Source organism: Artemia sp. Qi Xiang Cuo, chromosome 11, assembly GCF_049724085.1.
Source record: "Artemia sp. Qi Xiang Cuo chromosome 11, ASM4972408v1, whole genome shotgun sequence".
Taxonomy (NCBI): domain Eukaryota; kingdom Metazoa; phylum Arthropoda; class Branchiopoda; order Anostraca; family Artemiidae; genus Artemia; species Artemia sp. Qi Xiang Cuo.
Genome location: NC_142804.1, coordinates 48,756,708 through 48,776,015, shown reverse-complemented (window position 1 = coordinate 48,776,015; position 19,308 = coordinate 48,756,708). Strand labels below are relative to the sequence as shown.

Below are 19,308 nucleotides of genomic sequence, written 5' to 3'. Positions count from 1 at the left end.
CAGTCAGAAAAGCGTAGTTTTGGCTAAAAAATGAACCATTTCCATAAAAATAGCTCTTAATAGAACTTTTTAAGTGTGAACTCCTATTTTTCAGACGAAATTATAGAAAATACGATAAAAACACACTTCTCTGTTTCAGTTGTGTACATTTTCACATTTTCTGATTCAAATGTGTATCTTCAGTCATAAAAGCATAGTTTCGATTCAAAAATGAGCCATTTCCATAGCAATAGCTCTTAATAGAATTGTTTAAGTATTTTTCAGACGAAATTATAGAAAATACGGTCAAACCACACTTCTCTGTTTCAGTTGTGTACATTTTCACATTTTCTGATTCAAATAAGTATCTTCAGTCAGAAAAGCATGGTTTCGATTCAAAAATGAGCCATTTCGATAGCAATAGCTCTTAATAGAATTGTTTAAGCATGAACTCCAATTTTTTCCAACCAGACTATAGAAAATACTATCAAAACACATTTCTCTGATTATAATGTATATCTTCCGTCAGAAAAGCGTAGTTTTGGTTCAAAAATTAAGCATTTCCATAAAAATAGCTCTTAATAGAACTTTTTAAGTGTGAACTCTTATTTTGTCAGACGAAAATATAGAAAATACTATCAAAACACATTTCTCTGATTATAATGTATATCTTCAGTCAGAAAAGCGTAGTTTTGGTTCAAAAATGAACCATTTCCATAGCAATAGCTCTTGATAGAACTGTTTAAGTATGAACTCCAATTTTTTCCAACGAGTTTATAGAAAATACTATCAAAACACATTTCTCTGAGTATAATGTATATCTTCAGTCAGAAAAGCGTAGTTTTGGTTCAAAAATGAACCATTTCCATAAAAATAGATCTTAATAGAACTTTTTAAGTGTGAACTCCTATTTTTCAGACGAAATTATAGAAAATACGGTCAAAACACACTTCTCTGTTTCAGTTGTGTACATTTTCACTTTTTCTGATTCAAATGTGTATCTTCAGTCAGAAAAGCGTAGTTTTGATTCAAAAATGAGCCATTTCCATAGCAATAGCTCTTAATAGAAATGTTTAAGTATGAACTCCAATTTTTTCCAACGAAAATATAGAAAATACTATCAATACACAATTCTCTGATTATAATGTATATCTTCAGTCAGAAAAGTGTAGTTTTTGTTCAAAAATGAACCATTTCCATAGCAATAGCTCTCAATAGAATTGTTTAAGTATGAACTCCAATTTTTTCCAATGAGACTATAGAAAATACTATCAAAACACATTTCTCTGATTATAATGTATATCTTCAGTCAGAAAAGCATAGTTTTGGTTCAAAAATGAACCATTTCCATAAAAATAGCTCTTAACTTTTTAAGTGTGAACTCCTATTTTTCAGACGAAATTATAGAAAATACGGTCAAAACACACTTCTCTGTTTCAGTTGTGTACTTTTTCACTTTTTCTGATTCAAATGTGTATCTTCAGTCAGAAAAGAGTAGTTTTGGTTCAAAAATGAACCATTACCATAAAGATATCTCTTGATAGAACTTTTTAAGCTCGAATTTCTATTTTTTAGATGAGACTATAGAAACAGTAATCAAAAAACACTACTGTGTTATTTATGTCTACATTTTCATATTTTCAGAGCAATATGTGTATCTGCAGTGAGAAAAACATAGTTTCAACTTAAAAAAAAAGTATGTCCATAGCAAAAGCTCTTACTAGAAATGTTTAGGTATTAACTTTAATTTTTTCCAACGAGACTATGCAACTCAACCACATTTAACTAGACCCCGTGTAACTGAACCTACATGTAACCAAACCCCCGTGCAACCAAACCTTCGTGCAACTCAACCCGCTTGTAAGTCAAACCCTTGAAAAATCCATGGTTCGGAACGAAAATATGCCATTTTCGTAAAAACTAAACTGTAAAGCTTTTTTTTCACATCGTAAAACCTTCTTAATCATGGAATACAATTGAAAATAAAATATATTTCCTTCAATTAGACTAGAATACAATTTTATCTCTTTGTCAAGGAACATGCTTGTTGCTAATTCATTAAGCATATGTCATTAATTTATGATAGCAATAGCGTGTGAAATTTGAGTCCCAAAACTGTCACTCTCTTTGTAACACCGAAGCTTTTCATTCAAACCGGAAAAAGACAGCATATTTTAAACGCACGATTGGAAAAGGGGACATTTTTGAACGAAAAAGAATTGTTTCAAAACAATTAAAACTTGTAAACATAGCAGTGGTGGAGAGAGTTTTTGTTTTACATGATAGAAAAAAGCATACTTAGCGTTTTCTATTGAATATAATCATTATATTTTAATATTTTGTATTGTTGGAGGGGAGGGGGGCTAAGTCCCCCTGAAATTTGAATTTACTAGTAAAACGATTTTTTTTTGGAAATAAAGAATGAAAATGTACTCACATTGAAAATAGAAATATCCATTGTTTCAGAGTTAATCAAATCCAGTGTACTATGCTCGATATGCTAATACATAATGAAAATTAAATTCCAATGCATGAACATTTTATACGGGGTTTCAAGGATGAATAAAAAACGGATGTTGAGTTATATAATTTCATGCATGCCCTCAAAACATGTTTGACTACTTTATATCATACCAGTTTTTTTTTAGAATGTACATGTGAAGTCATGACGTACATTCATTGTGCAATTGACAACAAAAACAGAAAAAAACCTGTATGCTTCAATTATTATTACGACCAAACTCTCAAAACATGTATGACCACATTATACATTGCCAAGCTCAAAAAATCTCGACTTTAGTCTCATAGCATGCATTATAGTTTGCTAACTTTTAAAATATTCATGCATGAGTGTAGTGTCTCAGGCATGTCTTTTCCTCGCGCAATTCATGTGTAATTTTATGTAAGTTTTCAATCTATTACACTTTTGACCATATTCTTGTACCCTTTCATGTACCCCTGAAACTGTATACAAGGTAACTACTTACACACAGCAGTTGAGAAAAGAATTAGGAAATTTAAAAGACAGTAGACTAATTACCCCTCAAATATACAAAAATTCTACCCCAGGGGATGTTCAGCCCCAAAGTTTTCTGGTCTGCCTAAAATCCATAACAAAGATATTCTGTTACGTCCTATTGTAGCATGTTATAGTTCTCCAGCTACAGGTGTAGGAAACTTCTTGGCAACCATTTTTAAGCCTCTCTTAAGTACACAGAAATCTTACATAAAAAATTCTATAGATCTTGTTGAGAAGTTAAAATTTCAAAGTACAACCGAAAAAAACATCTTATCTAGTTTCGATACAGTTTCTATGTACACTTCATGCGATGTCCATAAATGTGAGCTGGCCTTACAAAGAAAATTAGAGGAAAATTCTGCTTGGCCAGATTACAGAACTTTGGAAATTGATACAATAATGACACTTGTTCGTCTTTGCAACAAGTTTTCTTCGTATTTTAAGTTCCGAGATAAATTTTTCCTTCAAATTATGGGCCTATCCATGGGCACTGTATTATATCCTTATATGGCAAATGTTTACATGGATTACAAGAACAATCTGCTTTGAATAGTTTCCACTTAAACCACCTCTGGTTTCGTTTCGTTGATGATATTCTTTATGTTTGGGAACATGGACAGGACTCTCTTGGAGATTTTTTGGTACATTTAAATTCTTTTGATTCAAACCTCCAGTTCACAATGGAACTAGAATTTCAGGAAAGCTGCCTTTGTTGGATGCTTTGATTATGAAAAATGATCCTTGCCTTGTATTTTCTGTAGACAGAAAGCCGACCCACAATGATTAGTATCTGCGCTTTTCTTTAAATCATGCTCCTTATTTAAAAACAGGAATCATGGTCCATATAGTGAACAGAGTTTTAAAAATATGTTGACTTAATCATGTAAATTCTGAATTAAATTATATCAAAGATATTTTATTCTGCAATGGCTACCCAATAAACCTTATTGGAAATATCAGAGATAGACAATTAAAAAAGATAAAACAAGAAAACAGGGAGCCAGTCCCCCTTGGTTCAGTCGTTCCGGCAATTGAGAAAAAAACTTTCACCATTCTACCATACATCTCAAAACTTAGTGATAAATTTGTAAAATTTTTAAATAAACGCAATCTATCTGTTTCTTTCAAAAGTGAACAAAAATTTGATCATTTTTTTAGCACAAGAAAAGATGGAACTGACCATATACTGGGTAGTGGTGTCTACAGAGTCCTGTGTTCATGTGGGAAATTTTACATTGGTAGGACCCAACAAAAACTTGGTGAACGTTTGCATGAACACAAAACTTCAAAAGATAAGTCCCTGAGATTGAAAAATAAAAATGAAAACTTTGATTCCGCATTGGCCCAGAATATTTTTGAAAATCCTATAGATCTTGTTCTTTTTTAAGAGGCGACTTTAATATCTACTGTAAATGGCCTACCGCAATCTTTCAAAGAGGTAATTGAGATTAAAAAATATATAAACAGGAATTTGGCTATAAAAAGGGACACCGGAGACATTTCATTAAGCCCAATTTATAACAATTTAATACTAAAAGACTCTTTTGATATTTGCACCCAATCAAATTTAAGAGAACCTATTAATATATCTAATGAAAACCGAAATGGCAGAAGAGCAAAAAGTATATCTAGGCAAAAGATTCTTGCACAATCTCTTCGGTGAAATTCTTTTTTTCATTGGTTTCGACTTTAGTCTTTCATTCAGTGTTCGTTCGGATCTTGTCTAGTGAACTCTTAAAAGGTTAGATTCTTTTCTTTTTTTTTTCTTCTTTTTTTTTTTTCTTCTTCTTTTTTTTAGCACTGAGGATGACTTGGCGGAGGTCATTGTAAAAATATTTGCTGGTTTTTCATCGTCATATTTTACCACTGACTGACAAAATCCTCGTTTTCTCACCCTTTTTTGGTTTTATTTATCATTTATTATTTCCTTTCCTCTCTTAGCTTCATACGTCATGTATAGCCAGTTTGGTCTTAGAAAGTATTCTGTTGAAAACTGCAAGTTTACCCTTGAACATATCCCCAGCAAATGTAAGAGTATGTTTTTTCTAATAATTGGATTAAGGATAAAGATATAAAATTACTTTGAATGAAGCATGTTTTTAAACTTTATAATAGAAAGAAAGCTGCTCAAAATATATTTTGATTTCCGTAAAGCTTAAACGATACTAGTCTCTAACGGGGTTGAAGGGGTATGGCAATGCCACACTGATTTCTCCAATTTCCTTTTCTTAAGCTCAACTTCATCGCTTGGGGTAATTTCTGCTTGTTTTAAGCTATAATTTCGTTCCTTATTTTGTATTGAAAAATAGTATTTTAATTTGTGTTCATTTTATTTATGTGAATAGTTTATTTAATTAATATCAGTGGCAATGTCTGTTAATAAGTGTTATTCATTAAAGCAGTTAATGCTAATCATCATTAGTAGCACGGTAGTAACAGTTGTGGAGGGAATAGAGATGGTAGGAGTAGTGGATGTGGCAGCAGTAGGAATGGATATTTTCTGCAAAGGACAAAATTAAATTTAGTCGTGTGTAAGTTGACCAGTTCGGGAATTGTTCTTCTTACACGGAAAGTGCCTTGTAAGCGTGAATTGCAAAGAGCGTTCATGTTCAGGGGGAGATTTTAAATACCCAAGTACATGCTTTGTTTGTTGGTGAGTTTTTTTTTAGGGGGTCTAAGTTTGGTTTGGATTTGAAGATAAGACATTATTTTCTGTCCATATCACAGAGTGGACTTGTCGAGAATCCTAGAATGGGTTCATCATCAGGGGCGAGGGGTGATCTATGCTTGATCTAATTTTTCTACCTTTTATTCCTTTCTGATAACCTTTGGCAATTTTGGTAGTAGACACAGTGCCAAATTGTCAATGGACCTGGATGGACATTCTTGTAGGCCACAGGAAAAACGTCTGTGCACTCCCCCTTCCTAATCAGATTTTTGATTGTGCTTAATCAAATTTGTTAATTATTAGCCTTTTTATGTCAATGAAAGATCTAGAGCTATGGATGCCCATGAAAGATCTAGAGCTATGGAGAACCATGCTTACGGGGAGCATTGGACCAATATTGTTTTAGATTTTTTAAATTGTGTTAAGAAACATGCAAATCTTATTTGTCAGTTTAATTTCTTAGAAACTTGTAAAAAACATCGAATTCTTCCACCTTCTTTACGTTTCAACCTACATTTAGGCACACATTCTGAAGGCCCATTTATTCAGAGAATGGGTTTCAAAACTTTAACACATATTTTAAAAGACCATATATCCAGAAGATACGTCCTTAGTAATAAAATAATTAATTTAAAATCCTTGTTATATCAGATTTTGTCCCCTCAGGATTCTCAACAGATTTTACAAATCTCACATAGGTATTTCAGACACATAGTAAATTTAGCAAAAAATCTTTTATCGTAATAATTCTCAACACTTTAATTTAATCAGTTTCAACATACACTTATTTTCCTTACTCGAGTTTGTCCTGGTCCTACTTTGGAAAATTTATACTCTAAGGTATTTACATCCAAGGACCTAAGTATTCTTTCAAAAGTACCAAAATTTGCAATGGCTAAAACCCACTTAAATACTTCAGAAATTATTACGGGCTTGGAGTCTACTATTTTGAGCTCTCATGGTGAAGTCGAAAATGCAGACCTACTCAGAGGTGAAATTGTAATGACTATTCTTTATTATAGGCCATCTTTGTCACTTTCAACTCAATCAAAGGAAGAAATTAAAATCCTCAGAAATTTAAAAAAAGACAAAAAAACAGTAATTACGACAGCTGACAAGTGAAACACATTTTTAATTATGAATTATGCAGACTATGAATTGAAACTTAATATCATTTTAATGGACAAAAATATTTACAAAGAAATAAATTTTTATCACACGGACAAATACACACAGAAGTTGAGAAATGAACGAGGAATTTTAAAAGATAATAGACTAATTACCCCTCAAATGTACAGAAAATTTTATCCCACAGGTTGTTCAGCCACTAAGATGTATGGTCTGACTAAAATACATAAGAAATATAGTCCGTTACTTCCAATCTTAGAATGTTCGAGTTCTCCAGATCCTGGTCTCTGAATTTTTTTAGCAAAAATTTTTAAACCTCTTAAAAGAACAAAGAATTCATATATTAAAAATTTCCATATATATTGTTGAGAAGTTAAAAAATCAAAATACAACAGCAACGACAGTGGTATCTAGTTTAGATGTAGTGTCTATGTACACTTCATGCGATGTTCATAAGTGTGAGCAGGCTTTACAAATAAAATTAGAGGACAATTAAGCTTGGTCTTATTACAAAACTTTGTAAATTGATAAGATAATGACCATTGTCCGTCTTTGCAACCAGTACTCCTCTTATTTTAAATTCCTAAACAAATTTATTCTGCAAATAATTGGCTTATCAATGGGCACTATCTTGTCTCATTTTTTGGCAAATTTTTAAATGTATTTCATAGAAAAGTCTGATTTGAATATTTTCAAATTAAAAATCTCCCTCTGTAGTCTTTTTGTTGATTATATAGTTTATATGTGTGACAATGGACGAGACTCTCTAAGAGATTTTTTTGTCACATTTTAACTCTTATGATGCTAATATCCAGTTAACAATGGAACTAGAAGATTCAGGTAAGCTTACTTTATTATATGTTTTGATTATAAACACTAATCCTGGTCTTGAATTTTCTATATATAGAAAGCCGACTCATAATAATCGATATCTACATTTCTCTTCCCCTCACCCTCCGTCTGTAAAAAGAGGTGTAATAATCTCTTGAGTCTACAGAGTTTTAAAAATTTGGGCACGTAATCATATAACTTCTGTACTAAATTATGTCAAGGATATTCTTTTTTGCAATTGTTACCAAATCAAACTAATTGAAAATATAATATATATACGAGTAAAAAAGATAAAAGAAAAAAATAGGGAGCTTGTTCCCCTTGATTCAGTTACACCGGCTCTTGAAAAAAGAACTTTCATCGTTTTACCAGACATCACGAAACTTGGCGATACACTTAGAAAAATTTTAAATAAACATACTCTCTCTGTTTCTTTCAGAACCGAACAAAAGGTTGAACATTTTTTTAACTCAGGAAAGGATAAAACAGACCCTCTACTGGGTAGTGGTGTCTACAGAATCCCGTGTTCTTGTGGAAAATTTTACATTGTTAGAACCCATCAACAACTAGGTGAACGTTTGCATTATCACAAAATTTCAATAGATAAGTCCCTGATATTAAAAAATAACAATGAAAACTTTGATTTGGAATTGGATTCGCATATTTTTGTAAACCAGACCCATCTAGTTCTGTTTGACGAGGCAACTTTAATATAAACTGTTAATGGCGTACCACAAACTTTTAAAGATATAATTGAAATAAAAAAAATATATGAAACAAAAGTTAGCAATAAATAGAGATACTGGAGATATTTCATTGAGACCAATTTACGACATTTTAATCTTGAAGGACTCAATCAATATTTTCACCCGAAAAAACTCAAAAGAACCAATTTTCATATCTAATGAAAACCCAAATTGTAGACAATCCAAACTTACTCAAATCATAACTATCAGGTAAACCTATTATTTTTTTTTTCATTATAATAGTTGTAATGAATTTTTTTTTTTTAATGTTAGATCGGTGATAGTTAAATTTAAAAAAAATATTGGTTATTCTCGTTTTTTTTTGGTTTTGTTTTCTCGGTTTTATTGTTGGTTTCAAATATGAAGTATTTTCGTTTGTAATTTTAGAAAATATTTCTTATATTCTTTAAAAATAAATTGTATCTTGCACAACAAAAAAAAGTTTTTTAAACCTTGTTGAATTTATTTTTAATTTTGTTATTTTCTCTATTATCTTATTTTTATTGTGTCATGTATATACAGTTTGGTCTAATACTTTATTTTAGTCTATATTAAGGTGAGCCTTTGACAAATATTGTTTTATATTTTTTAAATTTTTTTAAGAAACATGAAATTCTTATTTTTCAGTTTAATTTCTTAGAAACTTGTAAAAAACATCTAATTCTTCCACCTTCTTTACGTTTCAACCTACATTTAGGCACACTTTCTGTAGGACCATTTATTCAGAGAATTGTTTTCAAAACTTTAACAAATATTTTAAAAGACCATAGATCCATAATATACGTCCTTAGTAATAAAATACTTAATTTAAAATCCTTATTATATCAGATTTTGTCCCCTCATGATTTTCACCAGATTTTACAAATCTCACATATGTCTTTCAGACACATATTCCATTTATCAAAAACTTGTGTATCGTAAAAATACTCAAAACTGTACTTTAAAAAGTTTCAACAAACACTGATTTTGCTTCCTAGATTTTGTCTTGGTCCTCCTTTGGAAAATTTATCCTCTAAGGTCTTTACATCCAAGGACCTAAGTATTCTTTCAAAAGGACCAAAATTTGCAATGGCTCAAACACACGTAAATACGTCAGAAATTAGTACGGGCGTGGAGTCTACTCTTTTGAGCTCTCATGGTTAAGTTTAAAATCCAGACCAACTCAGATTTGAAATTATAAAGAGTATTATTGATTATAGGCCATCTTTGTCACTTTCAACTCAATCAAATTAAGAAATTAAAATACTCCGAAATTTAAAAAAAGACAAAAACACAGTAATTACGAAAGCGGACAAAGGAAACGCAGTTGTAATTATGAATTCTGCAGACTATGAATTAAAAGTTAACACCCTTTTAATAGATAAACATATTTACAAAGAAATAAATTTTGATCCCACGGACAAATACACACAGAAGTTGAGAACTGAACGAGGAAGTTTAAAAGATACTAGACTCATGACCCCTCAAATGTACAGAAAATTTTATCCCAAAGGTTGCTCAGCCCCTAAGTTTTATTGTCTGACTAAAATCAATAATAAATATATTAATTTACGTCCACTCGTATAATGTTATATTACTCCAGATACGTTTCTATTAAGTGTTTTGGACACAATTTTTAAGCATCTTTTAAGCACACAGAAATACTATATTAAAAATTCAATATATATTGTTGATACGTTAAAATATCAAAAGACAACAGAAACGAAAGTTTTATATATTTTCGATTAAGTGTATATGTAAACTTCATGCTATGTTCATAAGTGTGAGCAGGCTTAACAAATAAAATTAGAGTACAAGTCAGCTTGGTCTGATTACAAAACTTTGGAAATTGATACGATAATGACCCTTGTCCGTCTTTGCATCCAGTACTCCTCGTATTTTAAATTCCGAAACAAATTTTTTCTGCAAATAATGGGATTATCCAGTGTCACTATCTGGTATCCTTTTTTTGCAAATTTTTAAACTTATTTCATAGAACAGTATTCTTTGAATAGTTTCAACTTAAAACACTCCATCTGGTTTCGTTTTGTTTATGATATCGTTTCTATTTTTGAAAATTGACGATACTCTCTAAGAGATTTTTTTGGCACATTTGAACTCTTATGATTAGAATTTCCAGTTCACAATGGAACTCGAAGATTCTGGTAAGCTGCCTTTCTTAGATGTTTTGATTATAAAAACTCATCCTGGTCTTGAATTTTATATATATAGAAAGCCGACCCATAATGATCTATATCGAAATTTCTCGTCCCATCACCCTCTTTCTGTAAAAAGAGGGGTAATAATCTCTTTCGTCGACAGAGTTTTAAAAATTTGGTCCCGTACTCATATAACTTCTGAACTAAATTATGTCAATGATATTCTTTTTTGCAATGGTTACCCAATCAAACTCATTGAAAATATAAGATATAGAATATTAAAAAAGATAAAAGAAAAAAATCTGGAGCTTGTTCCACTTTATTCAGTTACACCGGATCTTGAGAAAAAAACTTTAATCGTTTTACAATACATCCCGAAACTTGGATACAAACTTAGAAAAATTTTAATTAAACATACTCTCTCTGTTTCTTTCAGAAACGAACAACAGGTTGAACATTTTTTTAACTCAGGAAAGGATAAAACAGACCCTCTACTGGGTAGTGGTGTCTACAGAATCCCGTGTTATTGTGGAAAATTTTACATTGGTAGAAACCATCAACAACTAGGTGATCGTTTGCATGAGCACAAAATTTCAATAGATAAGTCCCTGAGATTAAAAAATAACAATGACAACTTTGATTCGGCATTGGCTTCGCATATTTTTGTAAACCCGACCCATCTAGTTCTGTTTGACGAGTCAACTTTAATATCAACTGTTAATGGCGTAACACAAACTTTTAAAGAGATAATTGAAATAAAAAAAATATATTAACCAAAATTTAGCAATAAATAGAGATACTGTAGATATTTCATTGGGCCCAATTTACGACAGTTTAATCTTGAAGGACTCAATCAATATTTTCACCCGGAAAAACTCAAAAGAACCAATGTGAATATCTAATGAAAAACCAAAGTGTAGACAAGACAAAATTAATGCAAGACGAAAGATCCTTGCACAATCGTCTTTGTCAGTTTTCGTTTTAATTGATTACTGCCTGGATTTTTATTAAGTGTAGATCGTGTGTTTGTACAGGAAACTTCAAATGGTTAGATTCTCGTTTTTTTTTGTTTTTTTTTTCTCTTTTTATTTTTTTTTGGCAATTAGGACGACTTGGCGGAGGTCCTTGTAGAAATATTTGGTTATATTTTTTAATATTTATGGTTTGCTGGCTCACAAAATCCTCGTTTTTTCACCCTGTTTGACTTTATTTTTCATTTTGTTATTTTCTCTCTTCTCTGAGTTTTAGTTTGTCATGTATAGCCAGTGTGGTCTAAGAATGTATATATATATATATATATATATATATATATATATATATATATATATATATATATATATATATATATATATATATATATATATATATATATATATATATATATATATATATATATATATATATATATATATATATATATATATATATATATATATATATATATATATATATATATATATATATATATATATATATATATATATATATATATATATATATATATATATATATATATATATATATATATATATATATATATATATATATATCCATTGCGAAAGTTTGCCAATTTTGTTGATTTACATTCTTATTCGTATATTTCCCAGTCTACATTAGGGTAGGGCTATGTCCAGATATAGGAAAGGGAGGGGCTGGGTGTAATTAGACTAAATGTGTCTGTGAAAGTCCATTAAGTAAAAACTTTCTCAAAATCATAAAGTAAGACTTTTGCAAGTAGGCTATAGTGCATTTTTCAATAGAGGCTATAGAATTTAAAATTTACCAAGCATAAACTGCAGCCATTTCTCAACTTACCGTTTTCAATTTTTGAGCAAGTGTCCTGTTGATGATCCAGTGGTGTCAATTGTAAGAGGGACAGTCCCCCAAGATTTTTTTGCACCTACCCATTAGATTTTGCAAAATACTTTTTTGTGGTATTTCCATTAAAAATTGTTTTTTTTTGCATTTAATCGAAAAATTTAAAAAAATTGCCCGCCTTCCTAGATTTTGAAAAACACATTTATGTCACCTTTAATTTCCGGGAATTCAAGACACTGCGCCGATCTTTTTTCTTGGCATACTCACGAGCATTGCCCAGTGCTTGATATTTTAAACTAATTTTAATGGCAACACTTCTCTTCCCTATCTCATTTATTTTAGCGCTATTCGTTTTTCCTTTTTCTAATTTCCTAATTGTATATTAGTCCTTTCCCGGTTTTAATGGTTTCCGAGTAGCGTGCACCTGTGCGCGTCTATCGGATCAAGCAGGCGCACAAATTCAATTGGCTCATAGTTTTGTCGGCTGGTTCACTTTGATTAGTAGTTCTGCTTTTGAGGTATGAACATGTCGTAAAGGAAGTAGGATAGAGCATATTTGAGAGATAATGTATTTATGACTATCGAATAATGACTATTGAAGATAGATCAAACCAGTTTCATGGTAAGATGTTTTCTCGTGGAAAATCCTGAATTTAACATTCATGTCAGTTGTTAATTTGTCCCTCCCCCTACTGGTCAGATATAGAGGCCTACCCAGAATCGTAGCCTATATACTCACTAAATTTTCTATATGTCACTCTTTTCTTCAAAGTGATTTGACGGTTTATAAAAAAATGGCGTATTCTTGGCATAAAGGCAATTCCGGTAATAGACGTCCCCATTGAGGGGGGGGTAAATTAAATTTTCGTTGATTAATATTGTTATATCCTATTTGGATTAAGGATTAAACCCGGGTTATTATGGTATTACGACCAAATCGTATTTTTGACGGAAACATAAAGTTTTTATCCCACTCTTGGCCTTTTTTATTATCTTTAATAATATAAGAATATTTTAATTCTAAATTTCCTTTTCAGCCCCCCCCCCCCTCGTTATGGCTGGAAAGTTCTAAGAAATCATATTATTTATTTAGGACTGGTGTGTACACACCATTAACTGCCTTTTTTTATGCGTTTTACTAATATAATAACAATTTATTTCGTAAATTAATTTCAGCCCCCCCCCCCCTCACTATTCCCCTTACTGGGTAGGTTAGGTATCGACGATATGGGGGGGGGGGCTGAAATCCATTTCCGATAGAAATGCTTATTATATTCGTAATCAGCATAAAAAAGGCATCGAATGGTGTATTCACTTTAGTCATAACTCAATAATATGATTTCGTAGAATTTAACCTATAGTCCAATTCAGGGTATATATTTCTACATTAGGGGAGGGTTGGGGGGAAAAGTTAAACATAACCGCCCTTTTAAATCCGAAAAAAATTTTGCCCCCCCCCCCCTACCCCCCCTAAAAGAGGAATATAAAACATAAATTGGCATATATAGGGGGGGAGCGGACCTTCATTTCCGCTAGAAATGATTATTATATTAGTAATCAGCATAAAAAAATGCATCGAGTGGTATATTCACTTTATGCGTAAGTCAATAATATGATTTGGTAGATATTTACCCTATTTCTTAGCTACTTCAATTTTCAGTGAAAGGAAGAATTTACCTTTTTTAAGCGTAAATAGGGAAGGCGCTTTTTTTGGTACTTGTATATTATTCCGAACACACTCAAGAATTTTGATCTGAGAAAAACTAGGCTACGATGCTGATATATTTTAATTAAATATTTAATAGGATATATAGAGGTTGTTAGGTTAGGTTAGCGCACTCATTTGTTTTTTCTATCTTTTTTAAATTAAAAAAAACTGTCAATTTGGTAAATTATTGGTGCCCTTGTCACATTGCCACCTAAGATTTTGCTCTAGATCTGCCTTTGGTGCTTTCTTGTAAGATCAATCGAGAACAGCTTAAAAAAAATGAGTGAATTTCCGCTTTTCCTGAAAGTTTCATTCATTAAGGTCAGTGTTTCTTAAAGTATGGTAATACAAGGTTTTTCTTAAAGCGGCCATCCAATCCAGGAAAGTTTATGGGCTGGGGGGGGGGGGAGGTAAATATTTGTACAGTGCGCGGGGGAGGAGAATCTGTCGTTACTTTAAATTTTTAAAAAAAAAAAAATGCGTTTTAAAAGAAAATAAACACCAAAATGGTTTTTTACTAAATCTAAAGTGGGAGCACAGACCCCCTGTCCCCAGGTATTAAAGCCACTGCTTCCCTTGCATATGTGTCGGAATCTTGTAATTTTTCTTTTTTTTACTACCCTTGGATCCCTAGGCTTGGAACTGTTTAAAATGTTGCCCTATGAAAGCAGGTGCAAAACAGTATCCAGAAGATCAAAACAACCATATGGTCTGCTAAATTCATCGCTTGGTCTTAAGATACCAAGAGTGCTGGTTCCAGTTTAAGATAAAGGAAATCTCCTAAATTTCATCATTTTTCAAGAAATTGTCTACTTGTCAAATATGACATTTCTGGATAATTATAAGATTAGCAGTCATAGCAAACCTATTACGTTTTCGATAATTTCCCTCAGTAGTGAAAAAACATGCCACATTACCACTTCACAATGTATCTATTTAATGTAGGCTATTCAATGTAGGCTATTTGACTAGGAAAAAAATAATTTCTTATTTTTAGCTCCGTCTGTAATCTGTCTGTTTTCAGTCATAACTTTTATTGGTACTGGTGCATTAGGCTCTACCTAAAGTCAATTTTTGTTACTGCTAATCACAGTATATATAATTAGTGCTGCTAATTATATATATAAACTGTGCTGCTAATGAAATAAAAGAGGATGAATATATAATAGATTAGACACAAATTTGGGCCAGATATTTCCACGTTAGGGGGGGCGCTTAAGGATTGTTCTGGGTACCCGGCTGACTGACCGTATTTCAAACAATAGGCTATACGAAACATGTGGTTCAATAACGCTCTCTCGGGCTATAATGAAAGAAAGGTTGAGATGGCTAGGGCACGTTGTGCGAATGAAGGATGACAGATTGCCGAAGATTGTTCTTTTCGGCCAGCCATCTAGGGCTAAACGGAAAGCAGGTCGTCCCCGTCTGGGGTGGGAGGACGTCATAAAGAAAGATTAAAGTTCCCATTAAAGGAAATGGGAACTGTGTGGTGGGTTTTATAAAGAGAGGGTGTTTTTTTAGTTGGGGGGTGAATTTACGTCCTTTGCTGGGGGGGTGTGAGTCGGATTGTGGGTGCTGTGCGGGGGGCGGATGCGGAGGCGGAGTTAGGGGGGGGGGGGTAAAGCAAAGCATATATGCTTACGTAACCTCACCTAGCCTCGGTACCGGCCCCCCCCCCAAAACCCCCAAAAAAAACAGTTTAAATATAGTATACGCAATGAAAACCACCCTATACATTGTATTACTCTTTAACGGTGTCTTGAATTATCCCGTCAAAAACAGTTTTTCGTGACTGGTTTCCATTGTAGTATATAAAAGAGTACGTTTAGTACAGGAGTACCAAATTTTTTAATGATATTATTTAATTTCGTACTTGTGTAGAATGTAGGTATGTGCGCGGCAATTGATCTGCAAATATCTTTATGAAAAGAGGTTTGTGTTGCCTTGTGAAGTATAAACAAAGGGTTTATCACTCCGGGAACTATATTTAAACTTCAGATTTTTGGGGTTAAGGGGGACTAAAAGGTACCTACGTTTGGTTAGGTTAGTTTACGTATTTAATATATACTCAGCTTTACCCCCCCCCCTGCTCTACTATGCAAATATAGAGCCCAACGTTGTGTCTGTTCTCTTATATTTTATTCTTGTTATTGTTATGTCCTGAGAATTAAAGAAAGTTCACTTATCGGGCACTTAACAGGTATTACACACGTACCTTATTATTATAATTAATATTTTTATATTTGAAGCATATTTTAGTCAAATGTGTTGCAGTTCATCCATTTTAGGTGCTGCTCAACATGGCTATTTATTATATTTAAAGAATTTTAAGGGAATTCCCAGAAACAGATTGCAAATGTAAACCGACTGTAGTTGACTATTCATATTGGATTAAGGTTCTGGGAAAATGAGAGTTTTCCAATCACCTGAGTCAAAAAGTAAGAAATCTATGGAATTAATCAATGTAAAAGGTAATTTGATTGTATTTCCATGCATCAAATTACAAAATAAAATGCTATTGTTTAGGATCGAGGTAATTTTCTGGCCCACCCCACAATCGCAGGGGCATAAGGGGGTAAATCCGATCCTGATTTCCCCCTTTTAGGGGGAACCTTAGGCAAAACTTTTATTTACCTATTGGGAAGAGGGGGGCTGGGTCATTAGAATAATCAGAAAAAAATCCCTTAATGAGTAAATGAAATGTAATAGACGTTGGCTAGCCGAACATACGGTCCTAAATACGTTATGAGACAAAACGGGCTATATATGAATATAATTCTGTCTTGTGCGTTGAGGACGGCCTGGGGGACGTTTTTGCCGAACTATATTTCTTTTTTACTTTTGTAACTGGCTGAAAATTGCCCTCGTCTGGTTCAGCCTTTTCTCCTTAGTATTTTGTTCTCTTTTGTTTTTTGTTCTTCGTTTTTGTTGTGCGACATACGGTCCTCGGGCTGTATGTAACAGACGAAACCTTTTGAAAAGCAACACACATTGTGATAAATGCCCAAAAAAATAATTGTTTTTATATTCAGATTTTGGCGAATAAAGTGTAAATAAAATGGCAGCAAAAGTACCCCTGTAATTACTGTCAGGATAAACATGGACACCAAAACAAAACTGACGTAACGACTCAGTGAGTTAATTACCTTCGGGCCCGCGCCCGATGGCCCTCCTGGTATACGAAATTTCGTGGTAACCTAACTATGAAGATGAATACAATGAAGCTTAATAAAAACGCCTCTTATAAAATCCACGAAGACTTTAAAAGGGAATGAAAGATGTGTCGCCCTTTTCCCCAGATGGCACCATTGGAAAAAGTAAGATAAAAATAGGCATTTTCAAATCATGCCGTGAAAGTCTCCCACATCCATGAAAAATTTTCCCCTGAAGACTCTCACATTGAAAAATCCTTCCTCTCCCGCAGAAAATGTGGAGCAGAAGATGCTCCGCTGGCTTCATCATCATTTTCTCGTCCTCTGTAATATCTTTCATTTTTCTCTTTATTTCCTTATAAATTCGTTTTCTATATTTTATTTTTACTGAGTCATTTTGTTTACCTGCTTCTCGTTCTTTTTCAGTTGAGAACTTGTCGTACTTCAATATTAGTGACACACCATCGCGATCCACTGGCGAGAAGAATTCTAGGATAAGACGTTGGTTAAGACCCAACAAGCCAGAAAGTTTAGATGAAGTGCAACCAACAGATCAAGTTCCTCAATCAACTACAGTAAACATGAGATACGATAAACCTCGTCATAGTGAATCAATGTCAAATGCATCAAGTGAACTAAGTTTAACTGACTCTAAACGGACATGGTTGAAAAATTGGTTTATAACGCAAACTCGTTCAAGAGATGAATGTTCTGCTCCATCGTTGACACACAGTCAGAGGTTTATGTCATTTCGAAGACCGATGACACCTCAAGTGTCTGATCATAGTGAGCGCCCAAGCTCAACTGCCAGCACGATTACCGACGTAGAGGTTCATTTACACCCCAAAATTGTCCCACCAAGGGAAAGAAATGACCCAAATAGGAGGTCTAATAGCATTGCAACTGTGCCTAAAAATATGCCACCCTTAAAGAAACAGTTATCAGACCCTGGAGTAAGATGGGGTACAAACTCAGTGAATCCACGTTACTTGGAAGATGAAAATCTTGCGTCAACCAATACTAGTTCAACGGTGTGTGGTAGTGAATTGACTCATTCTTCAGACACTTTAACTAGTTCACGATCTCGAACTCGAACGCGAACCCATGGTTACGATTGCTGCTGTTCTAGGTGCCTATCAAAAGGTAGTATATTCTATATACTATAAATTATAATATATTCCATGTAGTGTAGAGTATAGTATACAATATCATATACTATACTATTATGCTAGTATACTATTAAATTAAAAAAAAACGAGTTTTTTAACTGAAAGCTCAAGTACCCCCGGCTTAATCCCCCCCAGACAAATGTGTGTTTATTGTAAGCACTGAGAAATAACACTTTACAATCAATGTAGGTAGCAAATACCCGGGTGACGGGTGTCCAGGTCTGAGTTCCTGGCACAGTCTGTAGCGCTGTGTTAGGCATAATGCACCAGTAACCCCAATCTTTGTGTGTGGTGTTACCAGAGTTAAAACTTTGAACGAAAAGAAATTATTATGTATATGTGATGTAAACTCTCTCCTCAGTACCCTCCTCTTTGCGCAAAAGATTCACTTTTTGTCACAACTTATTGAGAACAACTCCTAAATCGCAAGGGCCGTTTAATCAGAATCAGAAGCTTTTTTAAAATATTAAAAAACCTTAGAGTCAAAAGTGAGGTATTGAGGAGGGAGCAGTCCCCCTCATATGCCTAATTTTTATACCTAAATGTTTATACATTTATTTACAAAGATTTTTAAAAAGATTTATATTTACAAAAATTATTTACAAAGATACTCCTCATTCGACACCAAGCCAGCTACTAACCTCATTTCCTACCATAACTGCAGCAAACGTACATAGCATTAATAACTTTGATGTAGCCTACTTGTATGGTTTATCATATAAGCATAGGACCTTCACTGAATACCTGTTCAAAATGTATGCCTGTTCAAACTTACGGAATAAAAGGGTCTGATGATACAGGTCTGATATATCAAGTTGTAATCTAAGTGTTGAAAATTTGGTCGACACATCCTTAAACCAGACTGTTTGTTATTGTCTTAAAACATTATCAACAACAGTTTAATAAGTATCATCATAAAAAGAAATGTGCTTCCTACAGAAACCAAACTAAA

The 19,308-nt window shown here is 32.9% G+C and overlaps 2 protein-coding genes across 2 annotated transcripts in view; both read left to right on the top strand.

Moving 5' to 3' along the window:
- The window catches only part of LOC148947080 (protein KRI1 homolog), a 434,670-nt gene that overhangs the window by 350,373 nt on the left and 64,989 nt on the right, over positions 1–19,308 (top strand). The gene's annotated exons all lie outside the window — the stretch shown is intronic.
- The window catches only part of LOC148947081 (uncharacterized), a 22,745-nt gene continuing 16,251 nt past the window's right edge, over positions 12,815–19,308 (top strand). Inside the window, exons 1-2 of the mRNA XM_089097115.1 lie at positions 12,815–12,949; positions 17,614–18,330. Coding sequence (XP_088953241.1) covers positions 12,916–12,949; positions 17,614–18,330 — 751 coding nt within the window. The 5' untranslated portion in view covers positions 12,815–12,915. The remainder of the gene's footprint in view (positions 12,950–17,613; positions 18,331–19,308) is intronic.